Source organism: Hyperolius riggenbachi, chromosome 1 (assembly GCF_040937935.1).
Source record: "Hyperolius riggenbachi isolate aHypRig1 chromosome 1, aHypRig1.pri, whole genome shotgun sequence".
Classification (NCBI taxonomy): Eukaryota; Metazoa; Chordata; class Amphibia; order Anura; family Hyperoliidae; genus Hyperolius; species Hyperolius riggenbachi.
Window position 1 is genome coordinate 415,210,225 of NC_090646.1, and position 13,263 is coordinate 415,223,487.

The window sequence follows — 13,263 nt, forward strand, 5'->3', positions numbered from 1 at the left end:
AATCGTGAGTGACTGACCCAGTGCACAGTGCACGCCAGCCCTGCCACGTGACGTGCCGCCCTTGGCCCACCCACCATGCCGGACTCCGAGCTCTGCCTCTGCCGCCTACTAGCAGGCTTCTGTGACTGTGAGGCTGCACGCTGTCGCTGCCCCTGCCTGCTTGATGGTGGGAGCCAGGCAGAATACAGGACTGGAAGTGGGAGTCAGCCCTGCCACGTGACCTGCCGCCCGCGGCCCACTCACCATGCTGGACTCCGAGCTCTGCCTCCGCTGTCTACCTACTGCCGGCGACCTTGGTGTGCAGTGCCGATGTGTGGGGAATTCCTGCTGCTGCTCAGCATCTACCGGTGATTGCAGGCAGAGCAAGATGATGCAGGTCTCCGGAAATCAGCTGCACTGTGTGCTTCGGCAGCTAGCAGAGCGAGGTGAGAAGCCCCGGGAGAGCTGTGTGCTGTGAGTATGCCAATGAGTGATCAGTGCTGATCACTCAGCTCACCTCTGACCTTTCTTGACCATAACTTCTGTGCTGCCGCTGTGTGCTCCACACTTCATTCCCAGGAAGCAGGTAATTAAGCTGGCCAGACTGCGTGCCCTCTCTCCTCCCCCCACCAGCAGGAAGAGAATATATAAGTAAAGTTAAAGAGAGTCTGAAGCGAGAATAAATCTCGCTTCAGACCTCATAGATAGCAGGGGCATGCGTGCCCCTGCTAAACCGCCGCTATCCCGCGGCTTAACGGGGGTCCCTGATCCCCCAAATCCTCTTGGTGCAGCGGGGGAGCGCTTCCTGGTTGGGGCAGGGCTAACCGCCGCAGCCCTGCCCCACGCGCGTCTGTCAGCGCGTATCTCCGCCTCTCCCCCGCCCCTCTCAGTCTTCCTTCACTGAGAGGGGCGGGGGAGAGGCGGCGATGCGCCGCTGATAGACACGACTGGAGGCAGGGCTGCGGCCGTTAGCCCTGCCTCCAGGAGCGACCAAATGTACGACCAAGTCTTGCAGGGGGGATTTGGGGGTTAAGGGACCCCCGTTTAGCGGCGCGATAGCGGCGGTTTAGCAGGGGAACTTTGAGCTCTGAAGCGAGATTTATTCTCGCTTCAGAGTCTCTTTAACTCTCCGTGTAGTTGAGCTATTTAGCTTCCTGTAACTTGCCTGTGAGTTCTGTCTCCCCTTCCACAACGCTGACAACTCTGCATGTTTTTGTCTTTCACGTGTATCTCTTACTCCCTTTACGTGTGTCTGTGTGTTTCTCTGTGCCTTTCCCCCTTACCATGTGTTTGTCTATGAGTTTGGTACATCCCCATGGCTGTCCCCCCCCCCCCCCCTTTTCTGTCACTACTGGGAATGATCATGAGCGTACAGCATTCTGAATGCTTAGAATCTGAATCTTTACATATTCGGACAGCAGCAGAGGGTTTTAACTTACCCATTTTGCTGCCTCTGCCCGCTGTGCCCTGTGTGGAGTTCCAGGCAGCTCCCGGATTCTTCCTCCATCCCAGCCAAAAAAAGGAAGTGTCAGAGAGCTGGAACGCAATGTGGCGCACAGCAGGCAGAAGGGGCAATGAGGGTGAGTTAACAATCGCTGCTGTGATCCAAATAAGTAATGAATGATTCAGAATCTGATCCAAAGCATTAGGAATGCTGTTCCAAATTTAAACGCTCATTCTTGCTCACTACCCACAATGTCACTGTCTCTCCCTCTCTGTCCCATCCCCCCCCATGTAGCTTTCTATGCCTCTCTGTATCACTACCCCACCTCTGTCAATCCACCCATCCCTCTCCTCCATCATGTGGCCTGTACGCTAATGTTGCCAATATATTACTGCAGCTAAACCTAATCCTACTTTCACAGAGAGCTCTCCCTCCTTCGATACCTAACCCTAAACCCACTCCACCCGCTGATGCCTAACCATAAACCATTCTCCCCTCCCAACATTATATTTCCCCCCCCCCCCGTACCCCCCTTCCTGACACCTAACCTTAACCTAACCTTAAAAACCCTCCTTCCTAACGCCTAACCTTAACCGTGCTCCCCGCCGTAAATAACAAAAAAATTTGGTCACCTCCATTGAAATTTGGGGCATTGTGGCCACCCGTCATGTAAACTGTGGCTTCAAATAGCAGGTACCCAAATCTCCATCTATAATATTACTAGGGGCGGCTATTGTGGCGCTCACATTTTTTTTTTTTGGGGGGGGGGGCATCCAAATGTTTTGCAGGGGGGCCCAGAGAATTCTAGTTACGCCCCTGCCAGGCTGCATATACAGGCTGGGGCCCCCTGCATTGCAGGGGGTGTATATATCATCATGTTGCTGGTAGTGTCTAGTGTGGTATTGGTATATGCAGCCAAGCACTACCCCCTGCAATTATGCAGGCCCTGCATATACAGGCTGGGCCCTGCATTGCAGGGGGGGTATATAACATCCTGTTGCTGTTATATATTTTTTGGGCTTTGATTAGGCTGTCTCCTGCCCTCCTGACCTACACACGGGTAAGGCTTTCCACACTTTCCCTTCTGCACTTTATTCCATGCTCTGACACTTTTGCAGCGATCTTGCAGCAGCATTTTCACCGCACCAGCTCATCTTAGCACAGGTTGCTACCTGCGACTGCACTTATGCTTACATAGCACCTACTTAGATTAGGGGGTTATTGTCATAAAGCCTGGTACACACTTTCAATTATGATTGGCCAATCACTGACCAATTTTACCACCTGCATGTAGTATGAGGGGCAACAGATATTGAAGACTATGAGCAGATTATGTAGGTATCCCTTATACTACATGGAGGCAGGTGGTAAAATTGGTCAATCATAATTGAAAGTATGTATCAGGCTTAATTCCGCTAAGATAGACAGGAGGGAGAACAAGCAGAGCATGGAGGCAGAGACACACACCAGCAGATCCAGTGTGAAGGGAACCACAGGATGGTACATCCACATTGAACCCCAAACAGAGTAGGGCCTACACTTTCTGCAACATAGGCCTTTGTCACTCTGCAGGGGTTAATGCCATGCCAGATGACACCATTTCACTTGTGTGCAGAATTACTAAATTAAATGGTCCTTAATGTGAGTCATTTCATCAGGGCTGTGGAGTTGGAGTCGGAGCAATTTTGGGTACCTGGAGTCGGGAAAAAATACTCTGACCCCCACTCCTGATGAATTTAAACTGTAATTAAAATAGACAATATGATAAAATGTTCTATTTTTTATGTAATGGTCATCATAAATCATTTATATATACAGTAATAGCTGTGCTTAGTCTACAAAAATGAAATAAACTAATCAAAAATAGTTACTTGTGCTGCAATCACCGTATTTTTGTATTTTTATGCCGGGGGGGGGGGGGGGGGGGGACGAGGTCGGCCAGAGGGGGGGGGGGGGGGCGCCTTCACGATCTTTGCCTCAGGCAGCAGAAAGTCCAGGACCGGCCCTGATTACCAATACTTAGAAACTTGCTAAAAATTAAGAATTGTCTGTGTCTACTCATAGCTAGTTTTATTAAGAAAAAAGTGCACCTGTGGAACTCCTTTTGACACATAAGAATATAGAAAATTGTTTAAAATGAAAAAGTCTATTCAGAGACAAATTCACACTACTTTCCTGGACCAACACTGTACTATTTATAGAAAAAAAAAGTTAATGGTTATTTATATCTTTATCTTTTATGAGAACATTCAGGTCTGTCTTGAAACTGCACTTCCTAGCACCAGTTTGTGTGAAAAACTATCCCACATTTTAAAGCTCTTAGTTTAAATAACCCTGTCCACAGTTACAAATTATTCCTGCTTTCCTTTAGTCACAGGGGTGCCTTTGTATCTTTTGCAGTGACCTTTAACAGCTTTCTGCTGATTTTTCTATATGGACCTATTACATATTTATAGAATGTGCTCAACCCAACCCTCCCAATCTCATCTGCTGATACTGAATACATTTAAAGCCCCAGTTCAGGTACAAATGTGTTCCCAAATCTATGAAGACACACATCTGAAAAGTCTGCTTATGTCTGAGGTAAGATCCGAGATTATTTGATGGCAAACTGCAGTGTGTGTGTACAGCAGTGTGTATAGGCCCTTAAATTGCAGAAATCTTCTCTCACACAAGAAAAGTAACATTTGAGCAATAAGGTATTGGGGCCTGTACACAGTGAAATCACCTTTTGTCATCAAATTTCTACTTGCAATGTTTGTGCGCTTGCGACTTTGCTGAGGCTCTCTTTTCCTGATCTCCTGATTGTTTACCTAAAAAAACCTAAGGAAACTCGCATCCAGCGCGTTTTTCATACAATTTTTCAAATGCAGAACTTAAAAAACGCAGCAGTCTATGCATTTGTGTTTTTCTAAAAACGCATCGCAGTGGTGTGTACAGGTCATCATGATTTTCATGATTTTTCAAAAGACCTTGCGATTTAAAAAACGCATGCAAATTTAAAATCACAGTGCAATTGCAGCAGTATGTACAGACCCTTAGATTATCCTATATAATAAAACCCATAGTGTCCCTGCGTCGTCATCCTCCTGTCCGTGTGTTTGTGGTTTGCAGTACTGCACATGTGTTGAGACAGGAGGAGGACGGAGACAGGGGGCTGGGAGGTGGGCATGTGGCGGGCATGCTGCACACATGCGGCAGGTCACACGCACATGCGCACTGACATGCGGGACGGACCTAGAGACTGTTTTTCAAAGAGCTTAGGTGTTTTATATCTGTGCCTGGAGACAGGCTTTAATTCAGTTACTCTTTTATTTGTATTCTCATATTTTTTTAATATTAGTTTAGTTCTGCTTCCTTCCACTTTTTGAAATTACAAGACATCATTGTTTTGTGAATTTCTTAACTACATAACTAAAGTGAAGCCAAAGTAAAGCATAAAATAAAGGTATGAAGGTAACATTAAAGTGTACCTGAGACAAAGTGCAGCAAAGGCTTTATACTTACCTGCTCCCTTGCCTTCCTCCCGGTTCCCTCTGTGTTGCCGCTGTCAACCCCACTGCGACTAAGTTTCAGGCCACTGCACATGCGCAGCCCTGGCTGAGCGCACCCCCCACTCATGCTCCTGTGGATGGGAGCATTCTGCACATGCACAGTTCATTAAGACTGTAACCGCACTTGTGCAGAATGCTTTCATCTACGGGAACATCATCAGGAGGTGCGCACTCCTTGAGCGCAAATGCATAGTACCCAGCTAGATTGCTGCCTTACAGTGGTGCAACAGAGGGAACCGGACGGACTTTGAGGGAGCAGACCGACTACAGAGGGCTGGAAGAAGCCTAAGGTAAGTAAAAATCCTTTGCTGCAATTTGTCTCAGGTCTACTTTAAGTTTCTTTCAAGTCTATGCCTCTTTTAATATAAGATCAGATCCTGTTAGCTTCAGATGTTATAGACAGTTGTTAAACAAATGTATCAAAATTTAGTATTAATTGCCACTGCTCCTACCTGAGTCCAAGGTAGCCCTGTTATTTAATGGAAATGCAGGTGTGCGCCTTTGAAGTTATCCCCTGGCCTCTGCATTAATACATAGGTTGCAATGAGGTCACCTGTGAGGAGGGGGAAAGGCCTGGATCACCACGCTGCATTCAGTTCTTCTGTAAAGGACTACTGTAGGGGGATAGGGGGAAAAAGAGTTGAACATACCCGTCGCTTATAATGGTCACCCGCAGACATTCTGTGCCACGCAGCCACTCACCGATGCTCCGGTCCCCGCCTCCAGTTCACTTCTGGAATTTCCGATGGTCGGAAGTCGGGAAACCACTGTGCCTTGCGCGACTGTGTCCTTGCTCCTGCTGACGTCGCCAGGAGCATACTGCGCAGGCACAGTCCGTACTGGGCATGCGCAATACACTCTTGGTGACGTCAGTGGGAGGTAGGGCACTGTCGTGCAGTGGTTTTCCGACTTTAAAGTCGGAATTTCCATAAGTTGGAGGAACTGCAGAACTGGAGGTGGGGACCGGAGCATCGATGAATGCCTGTGCGGGCACAACATGTCTGCGGGTAACCATTAGAAACCCCAGGTAAGTACAACTCTTTTTCCCCCTACCCCCCTGCAGTACTCCTTTAAAGTGAACCTTAAGTCAGAAAAAAAAATGAGTTTTACTCACCTGGGGCTTCTACCAGCCCCCTGCAGCAGTCCTGTGCCCTCGCAGCCACTCACTAATCCTCTGGTCCCTTGCTGCCAGCTAGTTTCGTTTTTGCCGACAGGCCCGTCAGGACTGGTCACGTGTAGCTTTTTCCGTAATCCCGACTGTAATTAGCGCTATTGCGGGCCGCAACGCGTACAAAAATACGCATTGTCGCATATGCGGCAACGCGTATTTTTGTATGTGTTGCGGGCCGCAATAGCACTAATTACAGTCGGGAATGCGGAAAAAGCTACGCGTGGCCAGTCCTGACGGGCCTGTCGGCAAAAACGAAACTAGCTGGCAGCGGGGGACCAGAGGATTAGTGAGTGGCTGCGAAGGCACAGGACTGCTGCAGGGGGCTGGTAGAAGCCCCAGGTGAGTAAAACTCATTTTTTTTTTGACTTAAGGTTCACTTTAAGTAGAAAATAATGATCTGTTTTTTGTTTTGTTTTTTTGCTTTGTTTTTTTTTTTTTTTTTTTAGATCTAGAAGAGATCTAGATTTAGACATCATTTTACACCTTTAAAGTAGGCTAAGCTCCTAGGATAAAAAATATATCAAATAAACCTCCCCCTAACGAAGGTTCATGAACTATGTGGGCTGTTTGGGAGGCATCAAGCATTTTGTAAACTTCTGGGCTGCTCCAGGCTAGGAGATGTAACCACATGAATGGATTACATCTCATGGCATGCAGTAGGTGCGCAATATCACTACAGGCTAGACGATCTTCTGAGGACCATATACACACGAAGGGCTAGGAGCAGCCCCAAAAAGTAACAAAATGCTTGCCACCCCCAACAGCACACACCATTTACAGACCTCTCATAGGGGGAGGTTTGTTTGATATATTTTTTGTCTGAGGTGCTCAGTTTACCTTAAAGTAAGTCAGTTAACAGAGAGGTGAATTACCATGGTGATTAGTGAATTGATTGCATACCATAATTACCTTAAAGTGGCTATCCACTGCTAAACAGACAGTGCAGACACATGCAACAATTTGCAAACAAGTGAAAACCCTCTGTTCTCCACTTTCACAAGGTCAGAAGGTGAAGGTAATAATGGTATTATACCAAAAGCAACAGCTATTCTTTCTTTGCCAACTAAAGAAACTTGGTTTTGGCTCAGGAGCTTCCGAGTTGCTTCTTCTCTGCCACTAGTGGATCTGTATTCATCCATCCCTGTCTGATACGCTGGCTCTTCAGCCAGCGACAGAAACAAACTCCAGAGTGTCATCAGATCAGCGGAGAAGAATATCAGGAAACCTCTACCCTCACTTGACCTCATTTACAACTCCAGACTGGGTACTAGAACAATAAGGATAGCTATTGATCTTGATCCCTCACATCCAGGAAATCGTTTGTTCAGCTGGCTCCCATCAGTTCAGAGGTTCCGTGCCATCTCCACCAAGATCTCGTTGGACAGGAACACATTCTTCCCCTCTGCTGTCAAACTCCGGAACTCACTCCACTCATGACTCCCCCTCCCCCCCCCCCCGATCATCCTCCCTGTTGCTGCAATGTGCTGCTCCCAACGTTTTCCCTGTTACTGCTGCACTGTTTTCGTTTCTCCTGTACCACCTATGTGGACTATGTTTCTGATGTTTCGCCTTAATGCCCTTTGTTGTTTATCGGGCACTACCCTGTATGTTCACTGTATGTGCCAAAAGCAATTCCGGGTATAACCCTGTCATACCTGTATATGGCAAATAAAAAATTCTGATTCTTGGTTTTTCCTTTACTATCATTTTTTTTTATTATGAGAAAGGGAGCCCAAATGCTCTAACCCCTGAATTAGTACTCACAGGTGGTGGATCTGGTAGGCCACAAGAGGAGAAGAATGATTCGCAGACTTGTGTGTGTGAGCTAAAACCAGCATCTTTATTGGTAGAAAGACAAACACAGACATGAAGACATCCACAGAACAACTGATGTGTGTCAGGCTTGCAGTAGCTGTTCTGTGGATGTCTTCACGTCTGTGTTTATCTGTTTACCAATAAAGATGCTGGTTTTAGTTCTAATTATTATATTTTTTTAATCTATTGATGCAATTGTCTCAATTGTCATCAAGATCTCATAGATTGTAAGCCTGGTGGGTCAGAGTTCTTATTCCTTTGTGTCATATTTTCTGTCATTTATTGAGCAGCACTGTAATATTTATTTATAAATATAATATACAATTATATCACTAATCTTTTTTTATACATTTCAATTGGATGCAAAGTTTTCACATTCATGGTCCCTATTACCATTTGTAGTAATGTTATCACAGTGGAAAACTTACTTGAACACAGCTATCAGCAGGTTTACTAGAAGAATATTAGCCACTAAGAGGTAGCAGGCCATGATTGCGGGGACGATCCATGCTCCAGTCTTGCAGGGCGGATGTTGCACTATCTTTCCATCTTCTGTCGTCTCGTTATATCCACAGGGGGCTAGAAAAATAGATATGCAAGTTTAGATTGCATTTTATGTATCACATCAGAAGAATATGCAAATTTCTAAAATAATAATTTCCAAGATGCCCGCTGGATGTCTGTATGCTGTATGTCTGTCTGTCCTTCCACCCCACTCTCATTGGCTATGGCAGTGCTTAATACAGAAACTATTTGTCATGCTTTTCTTTGTTTTTTTGTTCACACTAGCTGGTGGCAGAGCCGGATCATCGACCAGGCACCTCAAGCACCAGCTTGGGGCCCCATTCAGCTTGTAAGGGACCCCATTTACAAGCCTGCTTCAGTGCTGCTGCCGCTACGGCTAAGGGGCCCCATCAGTGTGTAGTCATGCTCTCTCATCCGGCTCTTTCACCTGTCTCTAGCTTAAGGCTCAACACACACCATACAATCTAGGTTGTTCAATCTTACCACTTTCATGTAGTATAAGAGCTTATCCAATCAATCATTCAAGGTATTTTCAACCTGTTGGCCCTTATACTACATATATTTGGTAAATCTGTACAACCAAGATTGTATGGTGTGTGTTGAGCTTAAGTCTGCCTCCCGCAACTGCACCGGTTTCCGGAACTAAGCTGAGTCTGAGTGTCTTCTGTTGCTATGGTAAAGAGACGCTCAGCTCCCCAGTCCGCACAGCCAGTCAGCATGTGCCTTGTGTGAGCTCTGCGCTGTATGACCCACCTCTGCTAACGTCATTCTGACCAGCCCTCCCCAGAGGCGTAGGAAGGTGGGCAAGGGGGTACACCTGCCCCCCCTCACAGCATCTGAGGGGGCGCATTGGCAGTGAAGCCGATCATATTGCCAGGGTTATAAATAAGCAGCAGCTGCAGAGATCACGGCCAAGCTACACAATTGATTCACCTGCCTGCTGAGCTGACCCTCAGATCACTCGTTCGGCTGTGGAGAGTAAATAAGGCCACCCATGTGCTGCTTGAGTTGATGATGATGAGTCCAGCCCCAGCGTGCCCCATGTGCTTCAAGACGTCACTGACGCCGAGCATGAGCGAGCCTGTAATGCTGGGAATACACCATACAATTTTCTGTTAGATTTACCTGCCAGGAAACCTGAGTGCCCGGAGGAAACCCACGCAGACACGGGGAGAACATACAAACTCCGTGCAGATAGTGCCCTGACTGGAATTCGAACCAGGGACCCAGTGGTGTAATGCTGATGCTGGGAATACACGATGCGCTTTTTTCTGCTCGATTCTCCGGTCAATCGATTTTGCCACTCGATTCTCTTATCTTCTGCTCATTTTTCTTATCTTTTTCCATTCACTTCTATGAGAAATCGAGCGGCAAAACAATCGAACGGGAGATCGGACATGTCGGAAATTATCAAACCATCTATCTGCGGTGGAAACGAACCGTGTATTCCCAGCAAAAGGCAAGAGTGCTAACCAGTACGCCACCGTGCTGCCCACAGTTTACACTGTCTTTTCACTGATAGACAGAACTAAGCACTTTTTTTATTGGTTTCTTGCTGCTAATGGAATTTAACAACTATTTACCAAGTCTACATTCTATATTTTCAGGGAACACTAGTCCTAATGTAGATCTTACTTAACTCTTTTTACGCAGGCCCATAAGACATGCGCCATCTTCTCCATCCAACTGGCAGCTTCTACTGGCTTTGTAATTCTTGGTCATGTACATGTGTGCCGCAATGCATGCCGAGATATGTAGTCCATGGATGCATACAGAGCTAAACTCAAATCCAGGGTTTACACGCATTCCAGCATGCATTGTGGCATGCGTGTCACACTGCCAGACATTACAAAAGCTGGCAGAACCTGCTGGTCAGGTGGAGTAAATGACGCATGTCGTATGGACCCGTAGGTAAGTAATGATGCTATGCCAAGCAGCACACACCATAATGAACCTGCCTTTTGGGAAGGTTCATTTTTAAACAATGAACTCCAGTGCTCTGGTCACTTTAAAGCATACCCCCACTACTTATTTTATGGACAGACGTGATTGTCCATGACTCATCATGGCCATGGACACTTTCCATTGTGTGGTCACATCCACTTTCCAATGTGTGGGCACGCCCATATTTTGCCGCAACGCACTGTAGGTACCTATATCTCACTCTAACGAAAAAGGTCCTGGAGTCACCCCTCCTTACTCGTGCCATCAACTGTCCTCAGAGGAGCTCACAATTTAATCCTACCATAGTCACAGAGTCTAATGTCCTACCATATTATTATTATGTATTTACATAGAACTGACATCTTCTGCAGCACTTTACAGAGCACATAGTCATGTCACAGACTGTCCTCAGAGGAGCTCACAATGTAATCCTACCATAGTCATAATGTAATGTCCTACCATATTATTATTATGATGTATTATGATGAAGATGAAGCCCCTGGCGGACACAGACAGGTAAAGTATACTGCATCGAGCAGGAACATTTTACATTAGTAGGGACAGCTCCGGGGTTCCTCTCTTACTTACTGCAGTGCTATTAGTGTAGAAATAATAGGTATCAAGTGTAATCAAAAATTATATGAAGATTTATTGTATCAAAAGGGGATTTAAAATCAAAAATTCTTGAAGAGAAATTGCGGAGTTACGCTTTAACATTCCTGGCCGGCCATATAACACGCTCACAACCACTCCCAGCACATTCAATCACCCCCAGAAAACCTTTTTAGAGCTCTGCGCTGCGCATAAATATAACATGTGAATAGGCTTACCGCAGTGCACCTGATTGAGCAAGTCAGCTTTACATCATGTTGCACTGTGCAGGCATCCCTACGGGGCACAAAAATTGTCTTTGTCCCTGGGTGCTAAACAGTACAGTAATCTGGCCCTGCACAGGCACGTCATGATCGACGGGCCGGGGTGAATTTTATCCGGCAGTGTGCTGCTGCTGCGTCCATTTACGTGGCAGTGGCTGGCATTGCCATGGTGACGTGTCAGCGCCACTCTCCCGAAAGCTGCAGTCAGCTCAGTACTTGTGGTTGGCTGCTGACATCTCCCCTGCATCCCTTCTATGTCCTGCCCCCTGCTTGTCAGGCACGCTGCTATCATGACTCTCAGGAGAAGGCTGGCTTGGTGCCCGGGGCTGGTGAAAACATTAGCAGAAGGCAGGTCAGGTGACTTGTTCTAATATGCTGCAGGTGGCCTCGGGTGAATGGGCATGTGGAGCTGTGACCATCGACTAGTGCATGTGCAGGACCATGGCTGTCGATTGGGCGTGCATCACAAAGCGGTGGGCACTTTTCTCTAGTGCCCGTTATATAATATAACGGGTGCAGGCTTTGTGACTAGTATACTATACATAATATGACAGTCAATCAGTCATAATTATGATGAAAATAATAAAATGTGGTCATAAACCTGTCCTGAAAGAGGTCTCTAGTCTATCGAAGCCTCTCTTCAGGACAGGTTAATCACCACATTTTATCATTTTCATCATAATTATGACTTTCATATTATATATAGTATACTGTAATATACTGTATATCTATGTATACATTATGCTACACAAGGGAGCTGCTACTTCCAGTATTCTGTGTGCTGCAGGCTGCATTCAGGTGGCTTCTCACTGAGGTTCTGCACTGTGGCTGCCCATAAAGGAAACCTAAAGTAAAGTGAAATAATAGCTGCCAGTTTAACTTACCTAGAGGTTCTTCAGCCCCCTGTAGTTCTCCTGGTCCCTCACCGTCTTTCAGCAGTGGGTTGAGGGAGGGGGGCCCAAATCTACTACTTTGCTTAGGGCCCAATTTGGTCTGGCTCTGGCTGGTGGAACCGCACTCCTGCCCCAAACCAGCATAGCGTACATCACCAGCTGGTGTAAGGAATACTGTCCTAACTTCATGCAGAAATATACATGCTTCAGTGATAGACTGCTTTCTGACATTTCACTGCAGTTCACTCAGCAGATGCTGCTGCTGCATAATGCAATACAAGAGCAGAGCAGCCACTTTGAAAAACACATCTTTTTTGCAGATGTAAAATAAAATAAATGCTTTCACATTTGGCAGCGGCATAACTAAGAGTCATGGTGGCCGCATTGCAGGTTCTTTCGAAAAACAAAACAAAACCTGCCTTCTGTCCTCCCCCATCAAGCTTTTCCACCCCATCCTCAACCCTAATTTAGTTCACACTGCAAACCTAACACTTGGGGCTTGATTCACAAAAGAGTGCTAACTGATAGCACGGCCGTATTCGTGCCAATTTTCGCATTGCGCGCAATAGCGAATTTTCGCGATACTGCTTTAGCGTGCAAATGCAAATTTTTCACACGAAAACGATATCATTTGTGTGACAATTCGCGATCGTGCAATGCAAAAATTCACGCGAAAATGGCCGTGCTATCAGTTAGCACTCTTTTGTGAATCAAGCCTTTGGTGTCTCAGCCTTGGGTGCTGGAGGACCTTGTCCCGGCTCTGATGTTCATTAAAGTGCATTGTAAAGCCAGGGTAGTAGTCAGTTAGTATGACTTATTTTGCTGTAATCCAAAGCCATCTTACAAAGTTACAATATCTGTTACAAATATAATGATTGAGCTATTGTCAACTGGAATCTGGATATCTTAGCTGATATACCATCACTCTATTATGATGTTTATAGATAGGCCTAGAAGTACGTTGTAAGAAATGCCAAGATGTGAAAGATATAGGTTAGTATGAAATGTCTGATGCATTTCTTTTACTGTTTCATGGATTATATGATGTAGTGATACTTATCAT

At 46.1% G+C, this 13,263-nt stretch overlaps 1 protein-coding gene across 8 annotated transcripts in view; it reads right to left on the minus strand.

Annotated features, from left to right (window-relative positions):
- TRPM3 (transient receptor potential cation channel subfamily M member 3) overlaps positions 1-13,263 on the minus strand; it is a 700,748-nt gene that overhangs the window by 24,533 nt on the left and 662,952 nt on the right. For all 8 annotated transcript variants that reach the window (XM_068236331.1, XM_068236340.1, XM_068236285.1 and 5 more), the window contains one exon: positions 8,392-8,542. In XM_068236331.1, coding sequence (XP_068092432.1) covers positions 8,392-8,542 — 151 coding nt within the window. The remainder of the gene's footprint in view (positions 1-8,391; positions 8,543-13,263) is intronic.